General features: G+C 40.8%; 2 protein-coding genes across 2 annotated transcripts; one reads left to right on the top strand and one right to left on the bottom strand.

Moving 5' to 3' along the window:
* The first annotated feature begins 12 nt into the window (after positions 1 to 12).
* LOC135485040 (uncharacterized) lies at positions 13 to 2,757 on the top strand. The gene is made up of 2 exons (XM_064766767.1): positions 13 to 500; positions 726 to 2,757. Exons 1-2 carry the CDS (start codon positions 245 to 247, stop codon positions 2,168 to 2,170), a joined length of 1,701 nt encoding a protein of 566 aa, XP_064622837.1. The 5' UTR covers positions 13 to 244; the 3' UTR covers positions 2,171 to 2,757.
* Positions 2,758 to 4,904: 2,147 nt separating this feature from the next.
* LOC135484133 (son of sevenless homolog 2-like) lies at positions 4,905 to 24,550 on the bottom strand. The gene is made up of 20 exons (XM_064765282.1): positions 24,320 to 24,550; positions 19,742 to 20,002; positions 19,267 to 19,350; positions 18,493 to 18,573; positions 15,802 to 16,137; positions 15,337 to 15,447; positions 14,926 to 15,024; positions 14,318 to 14,573; positions 13,683 to 13,871; positions 13,275 to 13,476; positions 12,931 to 13,140; positions 12,455 to 12,574; positions 12,035 to 12,293; positions 11,703 to 11,858; positions 11,395 to 11,577; positions 11,101 to 11,218; positions 10,637 to 10,806; positions 10,132 to 10,248; positions 9,414 to 9,663; positions 4,905 to 9,258 (listed from the first exon to the last, which is right to left on the bottom strand). Exons 1-20 carry the CDS (start codon positions 24,419 to 24,421, stop codon positions 8,744 to 8,746), a joined length of 3,819 nt encoding a protein of 1,272 aa, XP_064621352.1. The 5' UTR covers positions 24,422 to 24,550; the 3' UTR covers positions 4,905 to 8,743.
* Between the last annotated feature and the right edge of the window lie 251 nt (positions 24,551 to 24,801).

The raw sequence follows: 24,801 nt of genomic DNA, 5'->3' as shown, positions 1-24,801 counted from the left end.
AGATGGCAGCCTCCATGAAAAACCAACTTGGGGAAAAAATGGGCTAGTTTTTGGCTTCTAAATACTAATTTGAGAGATGAATCTCAACAACATGTAGCTAACTTGACTTCTAAAGGAATCCACCAAGTAAAGATGTTCGAAATAGTGCCGAAAGAGATCAGGAAATACCAAATTTGCCCATATACTCTGGTGTTCATCAGTGACAGTAGTGTCTGTCACTAGTGTCAGTGAATTCACTGAAGGAATGAAAATGACAGTTCTCGAAAAAACGGTGCACAATGCACCACTATTGGCATTGATGCATGCACTGACAAATGGAGTTGGACATCATTGTCAGAGTCTCCTGTTAGCTTTAACTCTCGCTTTATCGTTGGTGACTGGTTATTCCAATGGTGACCCTGATAGTGATGCATTATCTACCAAAATGCCAAGTCGCAAGCCAGGGATGGCCTTTTCCACAACACTGAAGCCACCAAACAGTATTTCAAGTCCTGTGCTAGGTAAGACAGTAGATAGGCTGAAGCTGCCTCCCTACGAAAAGGAAAACATTCTTCTGAGATGTCATCTTGATAATGATATTAAAGATATTATACATAGTCTATACTAATTCAATTTGTCAATCAATAAATCACACTCTCTAAATTCCTCTGTATGAAAGATTAGATTACTTACATGCATGTCCACGTTGAACTTTAATAATGTTCTTTATATTTTGTTCATTTCAGATTGGACATGGATATATGGCAGCCAGCTGTACAACCAATCTTCATGGCTGAAACACAATGTGTCGCATGTCCCAGATAACCCTGGTGCCCGAGGTGGTAGTGCATTCTGGATCGATAGCAAGCATAAACTGTGGATGTTCAGTGGCCTAGGTTTTGATGGTGATAACACAGCAACTGAGGCAAAACTCCTCAGTGACTTTTGGCTGTTTGACACTCCTAACAACACCTGGCGATCTCTGAAACAACAAACAACTGATGGAGTGAGTTTGCCCCCACCACGGAGGCATGCCTCTGCCTGTGGAGTCAGTGGTATCATGTTCGTGATATATGGTGGTCGGGGAAAAGACCAAGTGGTGCTGAATGATACCTGGGTCTACATGTTGCGGAACAGTACGTGGCTTTCCTTGAATGACCAGCTTCTTAAAATTCCATCTGCAAGGTTTGACATGGTGTCCTGGTGTCTGGTCGATAGGTTGATTATTTTTGGGGGTGTGGGCTTGAACAACGAGATCCAGTCAGATGTCTGGCAGTTTACATTCCATAATTTAGCCTGGGAGAAAATAGAGATGAAATTGGAACACTTCACTGATGACGCATATAATCATGTTTACCCTGCGCCTCGTAATGGTGCAGCCTCGTGGGTTGGGCACAATCAGACCATGTATATGTTTGGCGGAAATATCAAGGATGGTGTAAATCCAGATCTCCAGAATTCCTTAGGTTTTGTCTCTGATTTATGGAGACTTGATTATAAAGGTAATGAGTTTACTTGGGTGTACATCAGAGGGTACACCAAGACGCCTTGTGGGCATATGGGCATTTATGGAAAATTTGGACATGGAGAAAACTCTACTATGCCCGGATGCAGAACAGGTGCGACAACTTGGGTAGATGGTAATGGTAATATATATTTAATGGGAGGGAAGGGGGTAGACTCTGTTGCATATGCAAATACCAAGCGCAGTGATAAATTCCTTGCCGATATCTGGCTGTTCGACATAGCCAAACAACAATGGGTGTGGGTTGGAGGGTCGACACATGGCAATAAGGCACCACGCTATGGGACATTGGGTCTACACAATGCAGAGAACACTCCGGGATCAAGATCACATGCCGTGGCCTGGCCCATCCAGTCTGACACTATTTACTTATTTGGAGGTGTACGTACTGTGCAGGGGAATCTAGGGTACATGGATGATCTGTGGAGGCTGTGTATTGGTTCCAAAGAGACAAGTGATCTGGTATTTTTGTTGCCATTTTCTTCGGGCGTTTTGTTTCTTGTATGTTTCTCTGGTGTGATGACCGTAGCCGTTTTGTTTGGTCTGGGTGTGTTCCTAAAGAAATGCATTGATTTGCCTCGCCACAGTCCATCACGCTCTCCTGTTAGGGATTACCACATCAAGTATTCACCACTGAGTAATGACAACTCATTAGAAATGACTTGAACTATTCTAACACTATTATCTGACGTTGATGTTGCTCTAGATCAAAACCATTTGTGTTCACTACTTGTACATGTATGTATCCTTGTAATTTTCGCTGGAATGTGATCAAATGTTTTTTTTACATGAATGTATTAGAACTGAAATGGGGCATGTGTTCAATCTTTTCGTCGTTCAATAAAATACGCATTTTCTGTGTTTGTTGTCATCGTAACTTCTCACCTCGGTATTTAACTTTTATTTGTTTTTTTATGTCCCATCAAAAATGTTCCTTCTTGTTAATGTTTTTGCTTTTATCTTGATGACGGTGGGATGGGGTGGGGGTAGGTGTATGTACTTATATCCTTGGCACACTAATCAGACTAATTGAATTTACATGTCATCATTCATTGTTGTACATGCTTTGGAATTTAGCAATGTTAATGTAAATTGTACAGTTTATTGTATATTTGGCACAATGTCTACTTATAGTGTCATCTCCATTGAAACTATGTTAATACCACCCTATTGCATTTGTATTGTACTGTATTGTCTCTGAAGGTGTTTTTTTGTCGAGCATAATAAATCTGGTAATAAAAAATGAAAATGAAGCTATGTCTTGTACCTTGTCTTATGCTTTTGTACCGTTCCGAAACATAGGTTGTCAAAATAATAAGGCGATTGTACTAAAGAAAGCTTTTGTCCTCTTCAAACTCACTGACTTTGATGTCTTGTTCAGTCAATAAAGACAACAGCACAACAATTTTACAAGTGCATCTTCTGTGACAGATGATGCACTTGCACAGGAGGTGGAGAATTATAAGAGAAAGACACTGTATGACCTATGGAATGGTGTTAGACATAAAATATCTTGGAAGGACAAGACTCCAGACACTTGGATGACCTTGATTTCGACTCGAGATTTGGCTCGCAAATACTGTTCTTGGCTTAGTGACTACATGTTTGGCAAGGGTTACAGTCCATTGCAAGCTACTCATGTGCACACTCGGTTGGGCCTTTTGCATGCCCTGGCAGACACCAGGTACACGGAGCCTCTGTTCTACGTCTCCTTTGAAGGATGTCCAAGTCAATAAGTGTAAAAACAATAAAATAAGAGAGAGGATATAAATACAATATCATATTTTGATAAATGTTTATTATATGTACAACACAACTATACACTTAGTTTCCATTTTCGGAAACGCCTAAACATTCTCACAACATTAAGGCTGCAGTTTGGTTTCAAAGTAGATTGTGGTGCCCATAATGCAGAGGTGTCATAGTTAATGACCGCAACCTTGACGGCAGGATGATGATTCAAAATTTAGTCATGTTGTCACGCCATCTTAGTGAACTGATTTTAAAGAGGCTACATTATGTATGTACATGTAGATAGGAAGCATCATCATTTTGCAATCGGGCAAATTAACAAGCTAGGGCTTTTGCTGCGTTAAGTAAGGAGGCGGGGTAGCAAGAGTTACTGCAGGGCCAAAACTAATGCTTGGTTAAAGAGTTCTTCCAAAGACAAACATTCTATCAACAAATATGTACTCTGAAGATGTGTATCTGTGGCATTTCCTCAACTAAACAATGTTATTTTGTTAACGTTTTCGGATGAGTTTTCGCTCTCATTGCTTTGCTATTAGCTTGATTTCTACAAAGCGCACTTCAAATTGATATCTAGCTTCAGTCCCCCATCCCTATTTCAGCTACACGTAATGACCAGAGACTCTCCTGAAAAACACTGATATATAAGCAGAAGAGAAAATTCTTTGCATGCAATTTCAGCTCACCCACATCCATCACATCATACACGATGTAGAATAGTTGGCTGGCTCCCTGCTGCAATTTTTAGTCTCTAATAACATTGTCACAGCTAATTTACATTTGAATGGGAGCCCCATGCTGCCCATTTCGGTGTTTTTCAGGAATGTTCATGGCGAGTGAAGTGAGGAATGGATTATAGATGGGCGACTTGGCTAAAGAAATGAGAGTAAAAACTTTCATTCATCAAAAACCTGCAAAAAGCTATAGTGCAAGCCCATAAGTGCCTCGCTTTAGTCCTTCAATGTCTTGAGCTATTCAGTATAGTGTGGTAAGTGAAAGAAGACTCCAGAACGACCCAATTCCCTCGGCCCAACCTCATATGGAAGTTACCGCTTTACTGCTTTAAAGACATCCCCTGAATCTAAAGATTGGTGCACGACCAGTGGCCAACTTAATAATACTTGTATACTTTAGTTTTAGTGTGTAGCAAAGAAAACACAACTTGTTACATTAGATACAGCATCTTTATGAGTGTTGCTAGGGTTTGGCGCACCCCATTTTTATTCTGAACCAAAAGATATTCAAATGTTGACGAAACTGTGTGTGGGTTGGTACCACCTCCCTTTTCTCAGCAACAAGTTGCACATTGGTTGATTAAATTATTCCAATTGCTTATTCAAATACAAAATTGTCTCATTAATTGGGGTATTTCTGATTCTGCAAGTGAAATGTTAGCTGTGTAAACATGATGGTTCTAGAAACATGATAAGAAATCAAAGCATTCTTTATCTTAAACTTGTAAGTCTAAAACTGGCCAAAAGTTTCCAAGACTCTTATGCCTGCAAAGTAATGAGCCCACATTTGGACAAGTTCTAAAGTTTAAAGTATCAGTGGAGCCACCTGTGAAACAGAAAGTAAACAACACATGTCTTTGTTTTATGTACGGACATGCCCAGTTCACTTTCTGTTTCACAGGTGCCCCCCCCCCCCCCCCCCATTGTATCCCCCTACATTGCTCGGCCGAAAACACCAGTTGCTTGGTGATTAACCTCCCCTCCCTTAATGTCAAAATGTGTATCAGGGCTAAAAATACAAATTAGATATGCATGAAGTATTCAGTTTTTTCAATACGTGCATTAAGTGTAAGTGTCCAAAGTGGTCTGACTGGACCATTGGCGAAATCGGCCCCATTTTCATTGTACAGCCAGACCCTAACCCAAGTTGACATTACAAAAAGAACATAACAGTAAACCAAAGAGTGGTAACAACAAAGATGAAGACAATGGTGACAACATAGAGTTGTTTCAGATGAAGTTTACATAGAAGTTATCTTTTCATGTGACACGATTCCTCTTAACTTGGTCTGTCTACATAATTATGTTTGTTCCTTGATTTGAACATGACCCATTAAAACTGACTCAAGAATGGAGCCTGCACTTAGAAAATCACTAGTTCATTCTTCTGTTATGGGTAAACTGGCCTCCTTAGCCCAGGTTGGCAACCAATCTACAAGATGAAACTCTTCAAACCCGAGGAGATGTCACTCATTAGCTTGAATAAGCCCAACCACTTAAGCATGTTAAGACGGATGACCCCAGCCGACCCAGCGTTCGCGAAATGTGGTGTCAACGTATCGCAGATGTCACCATTTTCCTGTTCACACGTGAACCATGTAATGTGAAAAGTGAATTTCTATGTAAACCCAGTCTAACACCAGGTCTGCTAACAAAAACATTACAATTAACAGAAATTCTGGATTAACTTTCAAGATGCGTCATTTATACATGGCCATGGGAGATCAGACTTGAACATGATCAAAGAGGGGAACCTCCACAGATGGGTTGTTCAAAACTGCAATGAAATACCTTGGTGCCCAGTTCACCCCTCTACTTGACTGAAATGAACTGAAGGGAAGTTTGTGACTTACATGTTACTTATGACCTATTACTTAAAAAAAGGTCTCTGATGTGACCAAAAACTCGTCCTTTTATGAATTTTCATGTCACCTGCTTCGAACAATCATTCCATTGTTACAGCTTCATGCAGCTCTTAAAAGAGGTTGTGGCACTCAACCACACCTGCCATCTCTTTTAAGAACAAAATGAGAACCACTTTCACATCAATCTGTTGCGGCTGTGACCATGATTTAACTTCTTCACGTATTTGAGTCTATAGAGTAACAGGTAGGTAAGATCTCTAGAAGTTTGCCTGCCAAGCTCGTAAAACGTAATGAGAAATGAATGGTGTAAACTAATATTCCTTTGATGGCAGCGCTGTATTGTGTCATTTTACAACAGAATACAACATATCCATCCAGTGTTCCAACGGAACGGGTAGTGATCCACTACAAGTTTAATTTCTCTGTACATTGAACAAGCTGAAGCATCTTGCATTGTAGGAACAATCCGGCATCTATGGTAAACAGGAATAAAGACTTAAAGATGAGGACAGTACAGGAATTTGTTTATATTGAGGCCAGCAGGAAAACCTAGTGTACACAATTCCTACAGGCAGCACCAACAGACCAAACCTTGTAGCCTTTTTGATGCCTACGCCGTAAAACTTCATTGTATTTTCTTGAGCTCGGGCAAATAGAAATAAACATTGCCGGAGTGCAGTGAGTTATTGTACCTGCAAATTTGCTGAAACTTGGCATGTTAGTCTAGACAACGGTACTGTTGAAATTTGAATTCATTAGATATTTACACAATTGAACACATTTAAGTTCAATTTTCTTCAAATTTTTGAATGAACAGATTAGGACTTTAAAACTGAGGGGCAGGAGGATAACGTACCAGGATGGATAAAGTGCCCAACTGACATGGATGCAGTGGGACACTTGTATAAAGGCTATCTTAAACCTGTAGCATTACAAAAAGACAGTATTTAACATGTTCAAGTGATCATTTTCACATACATAATACCATTAAACTTATTTCATGTGAGCTGTGTTGGGGCAGTGCATCTCCCGAGATAAAATAACACCGGATTGTAGGAGATTCACTGCCCAGACAGAACCACTGCATGAAACTAATCATGTATCAAAATGTATCAAAGCGATACATCAACTTAAAACTAAACATCATTCCTAACCAACAATTCCAAGTCATGAGGTGAAAAATCTATCTGATCGTTGTAAAGTTCTGGACACAGATCCTTCAGGACAACTTCATGTAGATTGTTTGCCAATTTACAAACACCATTTTCCTACACTGTCAGCAGCGCTTAATATTTGAGTCGTTCAACCATCACTTTAACCCCCCCTGTTAGGATTTTTATGCTTCATGTACGAGCTTCTTGTCAATGTATTCTGTAAATAATTCGAAGCAGACAGTATCCCAAATATAGAGCGCTAAACAGATTATCTGCCAAAATTGCAGTGACGCACTGAACTAAGCATTAAAACTAAACCTGAACTCATTTTTAGTCCAGATACATTTAGTAGAATAGTGTTCAATCTTTAAGTATAATTTTAGTCATGTGATGTCACTGTAGTTTTAGCCGAGGCAGCACTACTCATATTAGCACTTTTTAACGCATGGCCGCAAACTAACAAATGACCTGGAGCTACGATTCATATCTCTTCAAAGATTACTGTAAACTGGGTAATGTGTGCGCTGACTTTTGCGATTTTGGAGGCAAATTAAAACAAAAATCTCATCTCTAATGCATTAACCATTGAATTTCTGCAACAAACACAGAATAAAGTCCTCGCCAAATGAAAAATGAGCCAATTCGCAAACTTTTGGCATTGCAAACATTACCCGGTTTGTTCTGATTTTATTGAACAATTGTTGAGACCTTATGAAATGTGCCAAGGAAAACTTATTCAAATGGTTAAGAAAGCCCATTTACTGCCGACAGCAGTCACCATCTTGGATTTCAGGCCATGATGGTATAGGACGAAGGCAGTGTGAGGCTTCGGCCAGCCAAGCAAGCACTTGACGTCAACATGTTGTGTTGGCCCAGGTGCACAAGAGGACCTACATTATTAAAGTAAAACCTCTTTCTGCCGCGGCCCATAGCATGTTCAACATGACTACAGCTAAAATTCAGTGAGAAATTGTAAAGACCTTCTTTATTTACAATTATGTATTTGAAATAATCGAATCGGCCAAATCACCTGTAGACACATTTCAATATCATTTTCAATAAATTCAAAAAATTCTAGCAAGGTTTTTGTAAAATTAACTTATATCAAACATCCCAACTTCAGTTTGTGTCATCACATCACATTGAATGTCTGGTCAAATAATTTCATTTTACTTTGTGTAACACTCCCCCTGTTGACAATGCTGTACATCCAACTCCCAGTACGAGCATACATGTACACGTAGCTAAGTGACCTGATAAGTATTTTGCAGTTCAACATGCAGCCCGATTATCTTGACCCACCTCCAACCCCTAGTCTTGTTTGACCCTTTAAAAGCTTCACACTAAATCTTGCCCCTAAATAAAAACCTGGAAATTTGCAAAAACCTCCGAATTACATCTTTATTACTGATTTCATAGACCTGAAGTCCTAGTTTGACCAACTGGAGGCACAGTGTTGGTACGTCATCGAGGAAATCTTCCACAATCTACCAAATGTCCGCATTCTTCTACACATTGCTTTAGCTTTTGCTGCATGTTGAACCATACACTGTGTCCACACACACATTAATAACATAAATGTAAAGAGCGTGTAGTAATACTGTGATCTCAACGACGGAGAGGCTCTAGCACATACGTGCAGTATGAGGTAAACAAATGGCTGGATCCGAGCAGATGCGCATATTCCATCAAACCCCTACAGCACAGAAACAATGGAAGCAACAAATCAACACTTCACTATCTCCGTTGAACACGGTCTTGTGTTAATTTATAAGTCTTGGGTGGAACTTTAGGGATGCGTTCAGAGCCATCCCCGTTTATACTAAGGTGGTCTCGGTCAGAGTTCCTCCTAGGTAAAGTCGAACTAGATGGCTGTGTTTGTCTAGGTAATGACATACTGTTTGCTCTGGGGAGCGTGCCATGACTAAACTCACGACGTGGTGGCACAGGGGGTGCTGGCTCAACACAGTCCCGCGATGAAGCGTCTCTCGGCGGGACTGCAGGCGGTAATCCAATTCCACCCAAACTTGGCAATATATCCCCTGCGGAGGATTCCCGTTTCTTCCTTGGGGGTACCGGAGGGGGTTCCACATACTCTGATTGGATAGTACTTGTGGAACCGTAACCGCTGCTTGCCGAATCATTTAGACTCCTCAAGACTAATGGTGGCCCGTGGTTTAAACTCAATGATGATGTTAGCGTATTGGTGCTGGCGATGCTCATACTGCTTCCACCATAGCTTGAACCAGGTCCTGAAACAGAAACGTTACAAATATTCAAACACATTTTCGCCAATGAGGATGCCGTTAGAGCTAAAATTTACCCCCTAACCTCCAGCCAAAGCGCCCTCCCGGTCATGGTAAGAGTACAGCCCTCCGCAAATGGGGTGTAAATTCTTTAAACATACCTGGGTTAATTAGAACATTGGCAAAGACACTGTTATCACTTGTTCCTGAATTGGTGTGAGTCGGAGATATTGGTGTGCTCGGCGTTGGAGGAGTGGCACCCCGACTTGAGGCCGCATCAACATCATCGTCGGTCAGTCGTTGGTTGGCAACCTTGCAGTCAGGTAATGGGATTGGATGGCTACGAGTTTGAGTGTGCCGCGTACTTGGTTTGACCCCTGGGGATTTGAGGTTATAATCTGTCTTCCTAGGCTGAAAGAGGCATGCAAATTATGAAACAAAATTCTTGAGGAGGGGTTTCTTGCTGTGGTTTGCCACGGGTATTAGATTATTCTCCTTAGGGACTAGCGTAGCTGGTTCAAGTAGAAGTATCATCAAAAGATGCCAACCGGCTTTTAATTACCAAATAACAGCTGGGGCCATGCACAGTTTCCCCAAGCGGTGACCGACAGCAGAACGAACAGTTCGAATTGGGCCTAAACAACAGTTTAAAGCAATGGTAATTGACTTGTCTCTGTGACAAATGCTTGAGTGGTGTATACTTTTCGGTCTTGACAGATAACACAATTGTCAACACCATGACCATGCGCAACTTTTAAATCTCCCAACTATGTTTACGAGGATATCAAATTGGTTGCGGTTGCTGAGATTGCATGGATAGTCTCAGCATTTGAGATGTCTCAATAATCCAAGGTGTTGTGGGCACAGTGGTTTACTTACAAACTTTGGTGGTTGTTTAAGGTTCCGTGGCTCTATCTCTAATGACTTGTCGTAAATATAATCATTGAATTCCTTCTCTGTCATACCATCAAGTGGATCCAGGTTCTCTATGAAATTCTGCAAGAAGCATTACTCAATATCATGCATAGAAATACGAGACGTTGTGATATTATCGAGATTGGCTGCCAATGCTGAACCATTCAGAAAGCCATGTAGGGGTGTCGTAGATGAGATTTTAGATTTTAGAAGACCCAACAAATACCCCAGTCATGTGTCTGCGGCAACACAAAATAACCCGATTATGAATGTATCCTCCAAAGATGGCCACACTGGGAAAACAAGGGAATGGTACCAGCATCAAAAATCAACACTTTGGAATGAAGATGAAACTCTTCAGAACAACTGCGTACATCAACAAAGGGTCCATTATGAGTGTACTCCAAAGAGAAAGGATTCAGAATTGCACATTCTAGCGCTGAGGACCAAAGAAACATCTCCGACTTACCCTAATGTCACTGTCGGGATTTAGACAATACGGCGTGTTCTGATATTGTTGGATTTCACCAGTGATCTCGGCCACTTTCCTTCGCTTACTGAAGTTAATGATGCCTGGTCTGTTGGACAGAAAATCCAGATTACCTTCTTCGGTCAGCAAAATGTTCGTCAAGTACATTCCTGAAAGGCAGAAGTTCAAAGATGAGTCAATTAGAAAATGGAGTGACAGATTTTGATGCAGTCTAAAGTGTCAAAATGACATCAAAACTCTGACAAAATTGACAACACCTCACTGTCACAACAATGCAGTACAGGCCAGGAAGTAGCAGCCATAGTTTTGCTAATACCCTCCAGCCTGATACTGCCCCTTATTTCAGTTAATGACTCGGCAAGTTTTGCTTTGGCAACCCAAGGTTTGCCTTTCAGCATCTGCACAAACTTTCTGTCATAGTTCAGCGAGTAATTTGCACATACCTAAGAATGGCACACATGGAGGATTGATTGACCTCAGTTTTTCTATGTACTTCTTAAAGTGATCAGCGTTGAGTTCCTTGGCCTCATCAAAAGCCTTGATGAACTTATGAGGCACCTCCTGAAACACAAAATAACAGAAATTAGTAGAACATGACAACTAAGTCAACCTTGGCCATCACAAACTGATTACTGACTTAGTCCTCTTATTGATAATCGGTATGAGGAATAGGCTGGTCAGTCCACTCCTCGGGCCTTAACCTACAATATTCTGCCAACGATATCATGTCTACTCACCTCAAAAGTGTGCTCTAGGCGAAACACTGGAGCAGAGTTGAAAGCACTTACAACCTCTAGCACACCATTGAAATTGTTCAGGTCCTGAAAGACCAGCATGATTTCAAGAATTCGAGACATCACAGCACCACGTTCTTCAATATTCTCAGCTTCTATTATACACTTCTCTAACCAAAATGTGAACTGAAAACAGAAGCCGGAAAATGATTATTTCATTGAAAAAATTAATTCAGTAAAGCCCACAATGATATACTGCAATATGGAATCTTGAAGTAATGATTTTCAGTAAAATTTCATTGGACTCTTACCACTGTCGAATGGTGGATCATCTTGAGTAAGTTTGGCGATTTCTCCATTTTATCTTTCTTGATCCACACACTCCCCACCAACTCCGAAGGCTTGACGGCACGGTACAAGTCAAACTCCAGTAATGTCACCTGGCGGGCAATCTCAATGGGATGAAGCTGAAACACAATGCGTGAATTGTAATATGATTTGCAAACTACTTCAAGTGAAAATTGAGTGTCCCCATTACATAGGCTGTCCAACTCAGAAAGGGGTTCCCCAGGGATGTTTTACCGAACACGAAGAGTGAACACAGAATTTTCCCCAAATTTTTGGTTTAAGCAAGTCATCCTACCGTCATCAAGTCAAACTGGTCCGCCTCCTTGGTTAGATGCCACTCAATAGGTGGCGGGGACTTGATGTGCATCAATTTGATCTCTTCGTTGGCACTTTCTTCCTTCTTCTTGATGTGGCGCATGATTGAGTCTACGCCCTTCTTCATCGCCTTGCCCTTGACCGTGTCCAGGAAAGACAGTAGCATCGCCAGCAGGTCCTTGTCACGTTCAAAGTCATAGAAATGTTTGTCTATCCACTGCCGGAACACATTTAACACCCTTGAATCAAAAACGGAAGAGGTAAGCATAACAACAAGTAATGCAGTGTAGAGTGATCCGTGAAATATTTTTGAAGTTAACCAGTCATTATATGAATTTGACAATTAAAAGACTAATTTGGTACAATAATAAAAGTGGAGCAAACAATCTCTGGTACTTACCTAAATTTGATAGGTTTGCTATAAACCTGTCTGAACCGTTTGAGATCATCACGATTTCTAGCTATCTCCTCATCTTCATCTGCCGGAACAGTCTCAACATGCACCTCCGGGATATTGAATGTACAAACAGTCAAGGAAAGTAATCAAATGCATAAATCACTGACTCAAGCCGATCAACCAATGCCAAATGTCCAAATAGTATTTCAACTGGATTAAGGAGTATTTCAGCAAAATTTTCTGAATTTTGGAGTATTCTAGTGAGTCAAGTCTAGCAGTCAAGAAGTATGATTTTCAAACTTTGCACGAGGAACAATGACATGGCTACATATTTTCGAACTGAAGTGCAAGGCACAAAAGATCAATGCTCCTTGTGCAATGTAGAACATCCCCAACCCTCTGATGGAACCTGTCCACATTTGAAGTTTGCTTCGTAATTATTGTAATTTTGTTTCCAAAATCATTTGACAAAAGGATATCTTTCAATGAGGAGATCGAGCAATTCCTGTGGTGAGCAGAATGACCGGTAAGTCGTGAGGAATGTCCGCACAAAGTTCGGGTCAAAGTACTTATGATATGTTAGTCGTTCAACCAGTTTGAGTAGGGTGCCCCCTCGGATCAGCGGGGCCTCGTAAGCATCACAATTGTCTTCAAAGACGATATTCCCTTCAGTATCATCTTTTGCGAATCTGAAGAAGAATGTAAACATGAATAGATATTTGAAGCGGTTGAGCAGTGGACAATCTAAAGATCTGTGGTATGAATCCTAGTCAAGGCACTTGTAGCAGGAAATGAACAACCCTTAACGAAATGAACAACGCACCTGTACTGCTCTGGGTTTGGCAACTTCAACGGCTGTTGTCTCTCTTCTTCTTGGAGTATACCGTCGAGCATGCGCTCCAACATACTTCTTGTCTGGAGTGAGACTAGTGCCGCCATCCAGTTGTTCTTCTCCTCGGCATTCTTGGCGGACAGGATCATGTTCCCGTGATCACGCGCCTGGATTTCAAATGCATGCTTCAACTCTGCAAGAATCAAAAATATCAAATAAGCAATCAACCTTTAACAATTTTCGGTCATGTGGATACAGGTGCAAGGTGAAACTGTCAAGAAATGTAATTTCCGAGTCATCTCACACTCCAATTTCCATAAGAGGGTTAAAAGGTACCATTTACTGATCCTAATCACTTCCAAATTGAAACGTTGAACTTCTAGACATGAGTTGACTTACCATCAGTATCCTCCTTGTCCACAATCTCCACTTTCCGGACGAGGAACTTCTCTTTTAGCCTGTATTCACCAACCGTTCCTGTCACGGACGACCGCCGTGTGTTTTGTTTACACAAGATGATCAAACCATCAAACAAGAAGACATGGCGTTCCGTTGCTTTCTTCCCCGCATATTTATTCAATAAACCCTCTGGAAAAGCGAAACGATAGTGGTTTATGGTAAATAAGGTTTGACACAGAATGGTGGTAAAAGCCTTTGGAGGAGATGTAGATGACTTGCATGACGCACTGGCAACGACATTAGAAAATGAAACAGAGCCACGTCACTTGTGACATCTGGTGGAGATCCATCATTCCACCGAATGTCACAAGTGACATGACTGTTGCATTTCATAATGCTGTCTGTCATTACGCCATGCAAGTCATTTATAATGTATGTCCAGAGGAAGGGCCACTGGATAGGTTTTTGCTTGGCCTGGGAAAGGCACTAGGTGCGAGGAAGCTCTATTTCAAGTCTGTCTCGAAGGACGAGCTTCAAGTCCTATTATAAAGAGTTCATCCCTTCTGATTCTCAAACAGAGCCTAAAGCAATGACACCATAAACAAACAAATATTGACGAATTGAAGACGCCTTACCCATAATGAACTCATTACAACTCTCCCCGATATGCTTGCCCTCCCATCCGTCAATGGATTTCTGTAATTCGTTCATTTTTGTCAGTGCGGCCGGTCGGCCCATATGATTGTGAAACGATAACGAGGTCTCTGCAGGACGTTTCTTGGGCAGCCCTGTACACCGCCGTTCCATGTCTGATTTGAGTTGTTGCAATGCCCCATATGCCTCCATCAGACTGAATTTATCATCTTCATTCGACGTCGTATCCATCAATAACTGAAAAGAGGATAATTATACATGGCAATTAGCAATTTTATTTTCAACTAATATCCTCTACGTACTCGAGGATAATCAGCACAATTGTTCAGTAATTCCACCCCAGAGTGTCCCAGTCATTGCTCTGGCATCCATTTGAGTCAAAATAATTTCATGTTTAAAGTACATTCACAAATCATCATATTCCAGTTTGCAAATACAACCGTTTGTCCAGTTAACAGGTTCACAACATCAACCACCCTGCCAAGTAAGCACAAGGAAAGCTTTTTTAAGTATTTGTTTTAGAAAGGATGCGACTGTCTAGCATTTTCCAGCAAGGTGTCTATAGCAATCAAGTTTATAATATACACACCTTAATCACATCCAGGTAATGGAAACAATGATATATAGGACCCAGAAGAAGTTTTGGCAGCACATACTTTACAGCATCTTTAAAACCCTGACCAGAAGTCTGAAAAAGAATAAAAAGACTTTGTTTACAAATTGTCATCAAAGAAGGAAAGATTATTCCAAGTTCAAAATCCTGTCTCTGCTTGACCACGGGTTATAAATGGAAGATTTCAAAGAAGTTTAGGCACTGACCAATCAAGCACTTCACCTTGAACAAAGGGCCACAGTGGCTAATTGCATTGCCTGAAGTGTTTTTATGAAAAAGTTCATAATGATGGCCATTTGATCAATACATGTTGTCCCTTATCTTTTGCAGTTTGCCTGTCAGAAATAAACCATCATCTCATGCATTACATTAAGAGCGTCAAATTACCTGTAATACTTTTGTTACATCATCCCGCAGCAGAAGTACGTTCAATCTCTCTCGACTGTATGGCTTCAGCATATCCTCAGCAAATTTGACATAGATATCAAACTCCTCGCCCTGAAAACAGTCAAGATATTTTCAACTGAACTGCGCAAATAAAGATCCTGGGACGTCTGTGCATATTGCAATGTTTCCATATCCAAAAAGAGAGCTCCCTGGAAATTGCTACAAGTCACAGGCAGCCGCTTTAGTGGCCCAAACTGTCACTAGGGTATGGCATGTTGTGACAGGCTCAATTTTGGCCGAGCGTTTGACGAGTGCCTCCAAATATGTGCGCAAAATTCCAAAAAAGAATGACACGAGGAAGCCTGACTAATGTTTAGACAAGCAGCAGCTCAAAACAAACAGACTGATCCATGAGCACTAAAAGTTCCAAAAGCGAAATTTCATATTATTCTGCACCCGACCTACCTCAGCCAACTCCTCAAAGCAAGCTCCAATCAGTGGCACCTCACTCTCCTCCGTCATTTCAATAGTGTCCTCTAATGAACTCACCAAGTTCAAGGTCAGTCGTCGAATGTCTAACACATTACTATAGATCACTTCGAGGTCTTTAGACCGCGGAAATAGTTTAGCAAAAGGCTGACGGAATACTTTTATAATCATATTTAAGTCTCTAATATACTGGTCTTCCTCTAGAACCAAATCCTTGACCATTTCCTCGTAAGTGAGCGAGACTCGTCGTTGTGGCTCCTCCGTCAGACTGAGTGACACCTCATCCCCAGGTGAGAACATTTCCATGAGCACCTGAAGTGAAACAAGTATACATCACATTAAAACTATGATCATTATATCTATGAAAAAATGGCTCTGGTTGATTTTGTTGGTTCTATTGGCTCATCATAGACGAGTCCTGCAAATTTTGGAGGATAGTGATTTGTTTTGTGTGGGCCCCAGTGAAACTTTAGTTCTTCATTTCATGATGATGAAGGACCAGATACTTCTGACGAACTTGACTGATGTTTCTTTATAGTATCCTCGACGTCATGTCATCTTGAACAAACCTTTTTCCAAATAACTTTAGTAGATTTCAAACGAAGAATCCACCGCTTGCTAGCAACAGCTGACTTTCTATGGCGCAACATCACAGTGGACAAATGTACAGGCTAAATTCCAGAAGAAGAAGATTCCATGGGTAGATTCCTTTGTCCAACCGATCACAAATATCTTTGGACGTGTCAGATTTGCTTTGGTCAACATCACCGCCGAAAAAAAGAACCTAGCAGTGAAACGGCCCTGTTCTGCAAATTTCAAGGGAATTGACTTATCGAGCCTGTACGCATGTCCACTGTGAACTCAGACCTGCAAGTGGTGGACTGGTGCCCTCAAGCAGGGACCCTCGGCCCCCTATGAACCTCGACCGATGCAAATTGGTCAATTAAATCTTGTTGAAAATCAAAACCACTAAAACTTTTCTTCTAGGAATATTCCCATTGTAACATCAGCAACTGATTGTAAACAAACACATTTACTCCATGCATGTGTGATGAAACTGACAAGGCTGTGGTTGAAACTCAATTCCTCTTCTTGGAATGTGGGAGCTACTAAGATAAGGAAATTGAAAAGCCTATGCCCCATGACTCTGAATGACAGATTCTCAGAATCCAAGATCAAAGGGGACGCTTAAAATCTACTTAGCCCTGGAATCAATGCAATGGCATGTGACTTTACTCCTACTGCTAATACTTGGAAATCATTACTTTTTTTATCCCGAAGGTTTTTCTCAAGAATAAGTGCAAAAATAACATCACACTACAAAAGCATATCTCGAGATCAAAGTAAAGTATGTTGAAATGTCAAATAAACACACAATAGTTTGAAATCAACGCACTGGCCTAATTGCTGTGGGCATTTACCAAGTAATGGAAAAACCTGGATTGCAAATTTCAGGGAGTGTGGAGATACTTTTAAGATGCATCTTGTTTTCAAGGACTTTGGCGGCGATTTCATTTAATCCAGATGCAGATGTGCACTGTACAGAAATAACATGTACAACAGCATGTCGGTTCATAAGAAAGCAGGAATGGACCGAAACGGACCAAAACGGGCCGGAACGGAGTTAAAATTTGCCGAAACGGAGCTTCTATCACGATGGAAAAGAAGTCTGATCTTCATTATATGAACATAATTTATAATTCAGAGGCCCTATCTTGCCTATAGATGCCATTTAAAACCACTAGAAGCTCCGTTTCGGCAAATTTTAACTCCGTTCCGGCCCAATCCGGCCCGTTTTGGTCCGTTTCAGTCCGTTCCTGCTTTCTTACGCACCCCAGCATGTGGGGAAAGCGAGAGAGAATGAGGAGGCACAAAAGACTCAAATGATTAACCGATGTATCAACCATTCAATATGGACAATGTATATGCAAAATCTCACTTTTCCATCAGAAATATTTCTGCCAACAATGTGACACACCAAAAGAAGACAATGAAAAAATTGGGCAAATCGATAATCACCTTGCGCAAAGCTACCCTTGCAAACTTGAGTAGTCCAAAGATGAGCAGTCCAATTGTCATTGTTCCAATTAGTAGAACAAATTCTCTTTAAGTCTCATGCCTTGAAACTGCATGACCAGGGTGAAGCACGTGGAGGTGACCCCAGAATGAAACTGATCAGAGATCATAAGATTGCTTTGTGTATGCTATGGTCCTAATAGTACATCGGTCAATTACAGGCCACAGAGTTCAATTTGACCTGCCCTGGATGATCACAGCTGTCACCTCAGTTTTCACACCTTCTGTGAGCAAGGCACTAATTGTGGTGCATTGCTACAACTACGAGGGTCTCTTCAGCCCGAGCTAACATACAATGGGAAAACAATGAAAAGAATGGGATTCACTGAAGTCAGACTCCAAGCCAGCATGTTTTATAATTTGTTGTAAAAAGTTATGCAAACATGACCCTTTTTGGCGGATGTTTGAAAATTAGCACAGATGGGCGCAAACCATGACATGGTTGAGGCAGAAACTCAAAACTTGAATTTTTCATAGTTCTACCACTGCTCCTTGAAGTGGTAGTGTGTGTTGTTGCAGCATCCTTTCCAGAATAATTATGGCCATTTTGAAGTGAGCATGGTGTTTACGGGTAGAAGTCATTATACACACCTTGTCTGCATTCATGGCCACCTTGATGTCCTGACATGAGATCTCTGTGTGGCGAATATTCTTCACATAGTTACCAGTCAGCTGTAACAAAAGACGAAAATGCAATTCAGAGTTAACCTGACATAACAAGAAAGCTATGGTAAACATGTCTGTTGCCAACAAAATGTGCCACAACTCCCTGCCTTAACCATGGCATGAATCTCTATCTAGCGATCTACAGAGATGATTTGGTGCCTCCGCACTTTCATTTTTACGATTTATTCCATCCAGCCTCTGCTTTCTTTCCAAGAGAATGTCATCAATGCATGGACTTCTAAAAAGGTGGTTTTCAAGTTCAGAATCAGAGTCAGACCAGGGAGGTTAGAAATCATCAACAAAGCCAGGAACAAGTCTGTAGACCTAAACTGACCTCTACTCATAAGTTCATTCTTTCTAGTCTTTAGTGTGGATATTCTTGCAGGAGTAACCTGGCACCTCGGGAAGATCAATACCCTGGAGCCCAGGGAGGTAGAGACACCTGAGGAAGATGATTCACACCTGGCAAGGCCAAGTGTGCCAAGGGACAAAGGTTCACAACCGCCAGAACAAGGGAATACAACATGATGATTCGAGTCATATAAGGCCAGTCAGAATCAATAACATCTGATTTCAGATCGATGGTCAGAATCCATGGTCACCTGCACCAAAAACTCATTGAATGAGTTTTTGCCTGCACTGAACTAAATGACCCTGATGCTCGAACCACCTCAAGTCACCAAAGTGACATCTCCTTACCTTGAGTATATCAGCTGCAATATATTCGAGGACAGCCACAATGTACAGCGACACCTGCATGTCAATCTTGTAACCAAGCACCTCCTGAAACAAACAAAAACAAGCAATTAATATTTTGAGAAGTTGAATGATGTGTTTATCATACAAAATTGATTCTTGCGTTTCTTGGAGGCGACAAGCACACATTATCTTGGAGGTGTGGTTTCTATCTGACACTGCCCTACTGCCCAGTGATGTGGTTTTTGGCCAGAGTAGGTGTCTGTCCAATGGATAGCATTTCCCCCTAAAAGACAGTGCCAACATTTTCACATCGGACTACTTCATATGATCAATCAGACACTTGTGCATTTATTGGCACTGATTGTTTTCTTTACAATGTAGTTTGAATTCAGACCCGTCTACGACTGTTTATAGCAAAATCCATGTAAAACTCAAACAAGTGACCATCTCAGAGATGAACTGAAATGAACGCTACCTTTACAAGGAGGGGGTGGATCTTATCAACTGGCAGCACCAACGGAGCCTTCTTCTTGCCTTTCTCCAGGGCATTCTGCGCGTCCCCAATCGCCCACTTATCGATGGGGTTAGGGAACGTCTTCTGGACCCTGTCCTCGACATCTTGTACCATGTGAGGCTGGGAGGCGCAGAGCATGCCCAGCAGCTGCAGGATGAGGTGTTCGATATACTCAAGGGCATCGTCCCGGGCTGTCAGGGATGGATGCACCTGGCGCTGAACCTGAAGAGACAATAACAAAAGGTGCATGAACATACAATTACAATGCTTTATGCCCTCAACGAAAGAGAAAAACACAATGCCCGCAGATGATTTGAGAGCAATCGAGCCTTCAGTGAAACACCTTTTTTTTCTTCAAATAAATTCTCAACTCTCATCCCTTGAGATGACTAATGAAAAATTATAGAAAATAAAAAAATAAAAAGTATGAGGAAATTTTTTGGACTTTAAAAGTCACTAGAACAAAAAATTTAAAATGACATCATTCATAGCGAGTTGTGCTTCTGCTGAATCATAAGTTGCCTCACAGAGCCACCTGTCTGTGTTCTCTACATGAGAAGTGAGAATGGAGTGACTCAACTGGAGCAAGGTATAAATAATGCTTTCAATTATCAACAAGGTTAAAAAAGAAAATGCATGTTTTAAGTATAAAGTAAAGTTTCATGTTGTTGAATAAAACAGCAAATTCATTTACGGAATTGAAAATTTCAAACTCAATGACAAATTTTGAGTTACAAATGGCGTAGGTAAGATGATCTTGTGTTGACAGTAACGAAACCAAATGCTTCATATATCAGGAAGTTTGTCTAGTTGGTAACTACAACTACTATTATATACATAGAATAAGTCATCCAGTGGCATACTGCCAAACATCACTCTTTACTCAAGGTGAATCACTAACCACATGTAATTTCTGGACCCGATTTGGAACTTGCATCAGTATGTTGAATCGAAAGTGAGCAGCAATGTCTCAGGATATATTGACTAGTTCATTGCATATATGTTCACTGAAATGAATTTTATCAAAGTTTGACTTTGAAGTGCACTTTAGGTGAATGTATACATAAATTTAGAGTCTAATTACATGCAAACCGAGTGGAATTCTATGAAATATTTCATTTGTCAGCAAAATCTAACATCTTCTAGCTGTGCATTTCCAAACTGAAACTAATGATCATGACATTATAGTTACATTAAAATTATTAAAGGCCACTGATTAGGCCATGTTCATGATGTTTGAAAATAAAAAGAGCGAAAACCAATTTTTCTTGGATGCTGGATACGAATTGAACAAAATTTCAGACAGTCAATTCTGACAATGTGCCAAAATCGACCCGGCTGCTGATGAGAATCATCAATTTATTTGTTTATAGAACCGCATCAAAATCAAAGATGTCTTAAGCCTGGTGGCAAGACAAGTATCTCATCCTAACATGAACTTTATATCAAAGAATCTAATTGAAGAAAAATGCAAACAATGTTCTGATCTAACGCAGAAAGAATTCAAACGATCCACTTACCAAATACCGTGCTGCGGTGCCCCAGCACTGCACAGAGTACCACTGTACTTAATTACAACTCATTTAGTGAAATAAAACAATGCCAATGGGGTCAACCCTATAACCGCGGGGAATTCCCATGCCAGTATGACATCATACTACTAGTATTACTAACTTACGGTCGGCCTCCTACCCCTCACTAAATTCTACATTAAATGTCAAATGAAACATAAAATAATTTGTTTTCGTTTCCAACCTGCACATCCAACACATGACTTTTGTTATTCCGTTTGTGAAATGTACAATTTGTTTTTTACGACACTTCCCAATTATACCTTGCGACATCACCTTTTTTTCTTTTAAGGTAAAAATAACTACCTCATCCCCTCGTGACAGCATCGTAATTAGAATTGTTATTGTCTGATAATACGAAGCATTTACAGTAAAACCTGTATATTGTGGACACCCTTGAGACTTCAGTCATGTGCCAGTGATTTGGTCTCACATGTATGTTCCAACAACAACACACTCCAAGTTGACAAGACTTATTTCAAATGGGAGGAAGGGGGGATTGAGGATCTGTTTACAAAAGAAAAGGTCAGGAAATGCTTGTGATCATTTTTGTTTAAAGCATTTCAACAGCACATCGATGCTGTAGGCTCAGTCATGACAGTGACACTGACAGTCACGAAAAATTTGTTCAGGAGTGAATTTGATCAGTTCACTCCTGAGATGGGTTTGTACAGGAGTGATGTGGCATTTTACTTGAATGAATAGCAATTCAAAAGGTCTGAAATAAAGGTTTTTCTGACTAATAGGGATGCAAAAAATAAGGGGTTTTAACTCTATGCTACCTTTTCAGAATATTGATACATTTAACGGTTGATGTTGTGCACCAAATTACAGAAATGTACATAAAATGTCATGCGGACAGACGACACGGCCATAAGCGCAAATGTCAGAAGTAACCTTACAAGGACATTATCAACTGCATCAATTTTTAGATCCCATTCTCCCATGACCTTTGCAGAACATTGTCATCCTCACTAATTGTGCTTAAAGTTGATCAAGTGGTCTATAACCTGGCTCGCTCATAATGTACTTTTGGCTTTTATGAAATTAATTTCACATTTTGGGGCAATTTATTTGATCACTTTGAGTAATATTTTGATTTGCTGTACATCAGCAGTTGTGCAATCTTCTTGGTCGCACGCGTGAGAAACAAGCTGACATGGCACATTTCCCAATGGGCATGACCAGGCAATATCTGTATATTTTTTAGGACAAAACTTGTCGGGGATTGTGGGGCTCTTGGTAAAACACTTGTATCCATTTCAACTAGTCTTAGAGGGGTACCTGTCCAGTGATGAAAAACCTTTTTTATTGATTCTGAGAGCAATTTCGGCCTGAACCTAAATTCGGCTGAAAAGACCCAGATCTGACATGAGGCCTTAGATAACACACTTTTTACTCATTCAATTGGTCTGGAGTGGGGTCTTAGGTGGTCTGATCTGGGCCCTTTGGCAAGAACCTTTACTCTTCTTATCAAATTGGTCTAATGTGCCCCCTTGGGTGAGACAATTTACCCTCATTTAACAGGCCCGAAGTGGATGCTTGGGTGAGAAACTTTACTTTCGTTCCATTGGTCTGAAGTGAGCCCTTGCGTAAGACACTTTACTTTTTCAATAAGTCCGCTGTGTGCCCTTGGGGCTAAGAAATACTCTGCAATCGGTCTGATGTAGGCCCTTGGAAAAGCCGCTTTACTCTCACTAATAACTGGCTCTGACCACGAACAACAGCAATCCACTCAATCCACTCGCGAGTATTTAAAAGTGCACTGTCATACAAACAACTGCCAGAAGGGACAACTATAGGCCCAGTACCATTTAGTAAATTTAGTGCCACAGGTGTTTTTCTGAATCAGAAGCATGGCTCCATCACCGGTCTTGTTTACTTTTTCTTTGTTTATCAGATTAGAAGTGAGTCAGCATTGGTCATCACAACAAATTGGTAGCCAGCCCCCAGCTTGCTATTAATTGAGAGCAAGGGGAAATGCAAGTAATTTTAGTAGCTTAATTTCACTCTGTTCTATTGAACAGTGTTTCCTATTGGACATGTTGGATATTTTTTAGATATTTTGTCAGGAAGAGGGAGAGAATAATACAATGCCTCCACCAGATAAACAGCACATGCCTTTCGTTAGTAAAAAAATGACACTTTGCAGCGTCTCTCAGTAGGTTTGTGTGGGATGTGGTTTCTTATCATTATAGTATTTTCATGGTCAGCCATGTTGGAGGGCAGAACAATGATATGTTGTGCCCGACTTAGGCGTAATTGAATCAAATGGCGTCATGGTCATTTGGGCTTACTTCCTTTTGTCTGTCCCTCCAGCATGGACGGTGATTACGTCACGTGAAACCACTCTATACAAGTGATCCAACAGCCTCCTGCCACGATCCCATGAAAGTCCCCAACCTCCACTTTTCTCTCACAACATCACATCACTTCTTCCCTTCACCTTCCGTTGGATCACCCTCATTAGGTTTGGTCGTCATTGTGACTACGCGTGATACAAAGGCCAATGTGGGTTTGATATACGGCACCACAAAATCAATAATAGTATACTAAGATAGTCTTGAACTAATTTAAATTTAATCTACAAATGATAAGAAACTTTAGGAATCCTGAAGCACATCTTGGCGGCAAGTTGCTTACTTCATTTGCCAAATCAGCTGAATGGAGTTACCAGAGTTACAAGAAGGCAGCAACAACATGCACCCCATCCATGACCTGGCACAGCTGATCCGTGTGTCCTTATCCTCCTTGATGGATTAGGATTTAGGAAAATAAACAAAAAATATAGGGCCAAATAAAAACATCACTGCATCTAGCAAAAACACAACAAATTCAACTTATGTCTGGGGTAAATACCAGTATCATTGCATGTACAGTATACATATGCATTGGGTAGTACATTGAAAGGTTACATATGATTTTCTGATGTCAACATCGCGATGGAGGTCGCTTCACAAAATCTTACCTTTTGCAGCGGATTGACAAGAAGACCCTTCCATTTCGGTCCATTTTCCTCCGACTCGAAGCTATACAAAGGTCGATCGGCTGCTGCAGTTGCAGAGAACATGATGTATCTTCATTCTATTGCATTGGGATTCACATGATTGACGATCAGAACAATGGGCAGGTAAATATTATGGTCCAAGTTTTTCACCTATCCAGTGTCACACCAGTGTCAGCCATGTTGACTTCCTTAAAATCGACAGGGGTGTACATAGGTCAAGCTCTTCCCAGGGTGACTAGTCCTGTACATGTTGTACACAAAATTATTTATTAGGCGCTTGGGAGAGGTTGGGTAAATGGCAAGTAAGGTTAGTGTACGCATGCGTACACCCTCAATATTTTCTTTAAATCACTATAAATGTAAGATTAAAACAATATAGCACAATCTTTGGTGTTTTTAGCCAATGACAGAAATTTTCTACAGTTCCTGCAAATATCTGGTGC

The sequence above is a fragment of the Lineus longissimus genome, chromosome 3 (genome assembly GCF_910592395.1).
Source record: "Lineus longissimus chromosome 3, tnLinLong1.2, whole genome shotgun sequence".
In the NCBI taxonomy this organism is placed as follows: domain Eukaryota; kingdom Metazoa; phylum Nemertea; class Pilidiophora; order Heteronemertea; family Lineidae; genus Lineus; species Lineus longissimus.
This window is presented reverse-complemented; position numbering and strand designations above follow the sequence as displayed.

What these genes read in the sequence shown, in the direction of transcription:
- LOC135485040 (XM_064766767.1), top strand. Translation starts at nt 245, where the DNA reads ATGAAAATGACAGTTCTCGAAAAAACGGTGCACAATGCACCACTATTG. An exon ending in TATTTCAAGTCCTGTGCTAG is followed by an intron (nt 501 to 725) that starts GTAAGACAGTAG and finishes TGTTCATTTCAG; the next exon opens with ATTGGACATGGATATATGGC.
- LOC135484133 (XM_064765282.1), bottom strand. Translation starts at nt 24,421, where the DNA reads ATGTTCTCTGCAACTGCAGCAGCCGATCGACCTTTGTATAGCTTCGAG. An exon ending in GGACAAGGAGGATACTGATG is followed by an intron (nt 13,477 to 13,682) that starts GTAAGTCAACTC and finishes TGATTCTTGCAG; the next exon opens with AGTTGAAGCATGCATTTGAA. An exon ending in CTCGATCTCCTCATTGAAAG is followed by an intron (nt 12,575 to 12,930) that starts ATATCCTTTTGT and finishes GACTGTTTGTAC; the next exon opens with ATTCAATATCCCGGAGGTGC.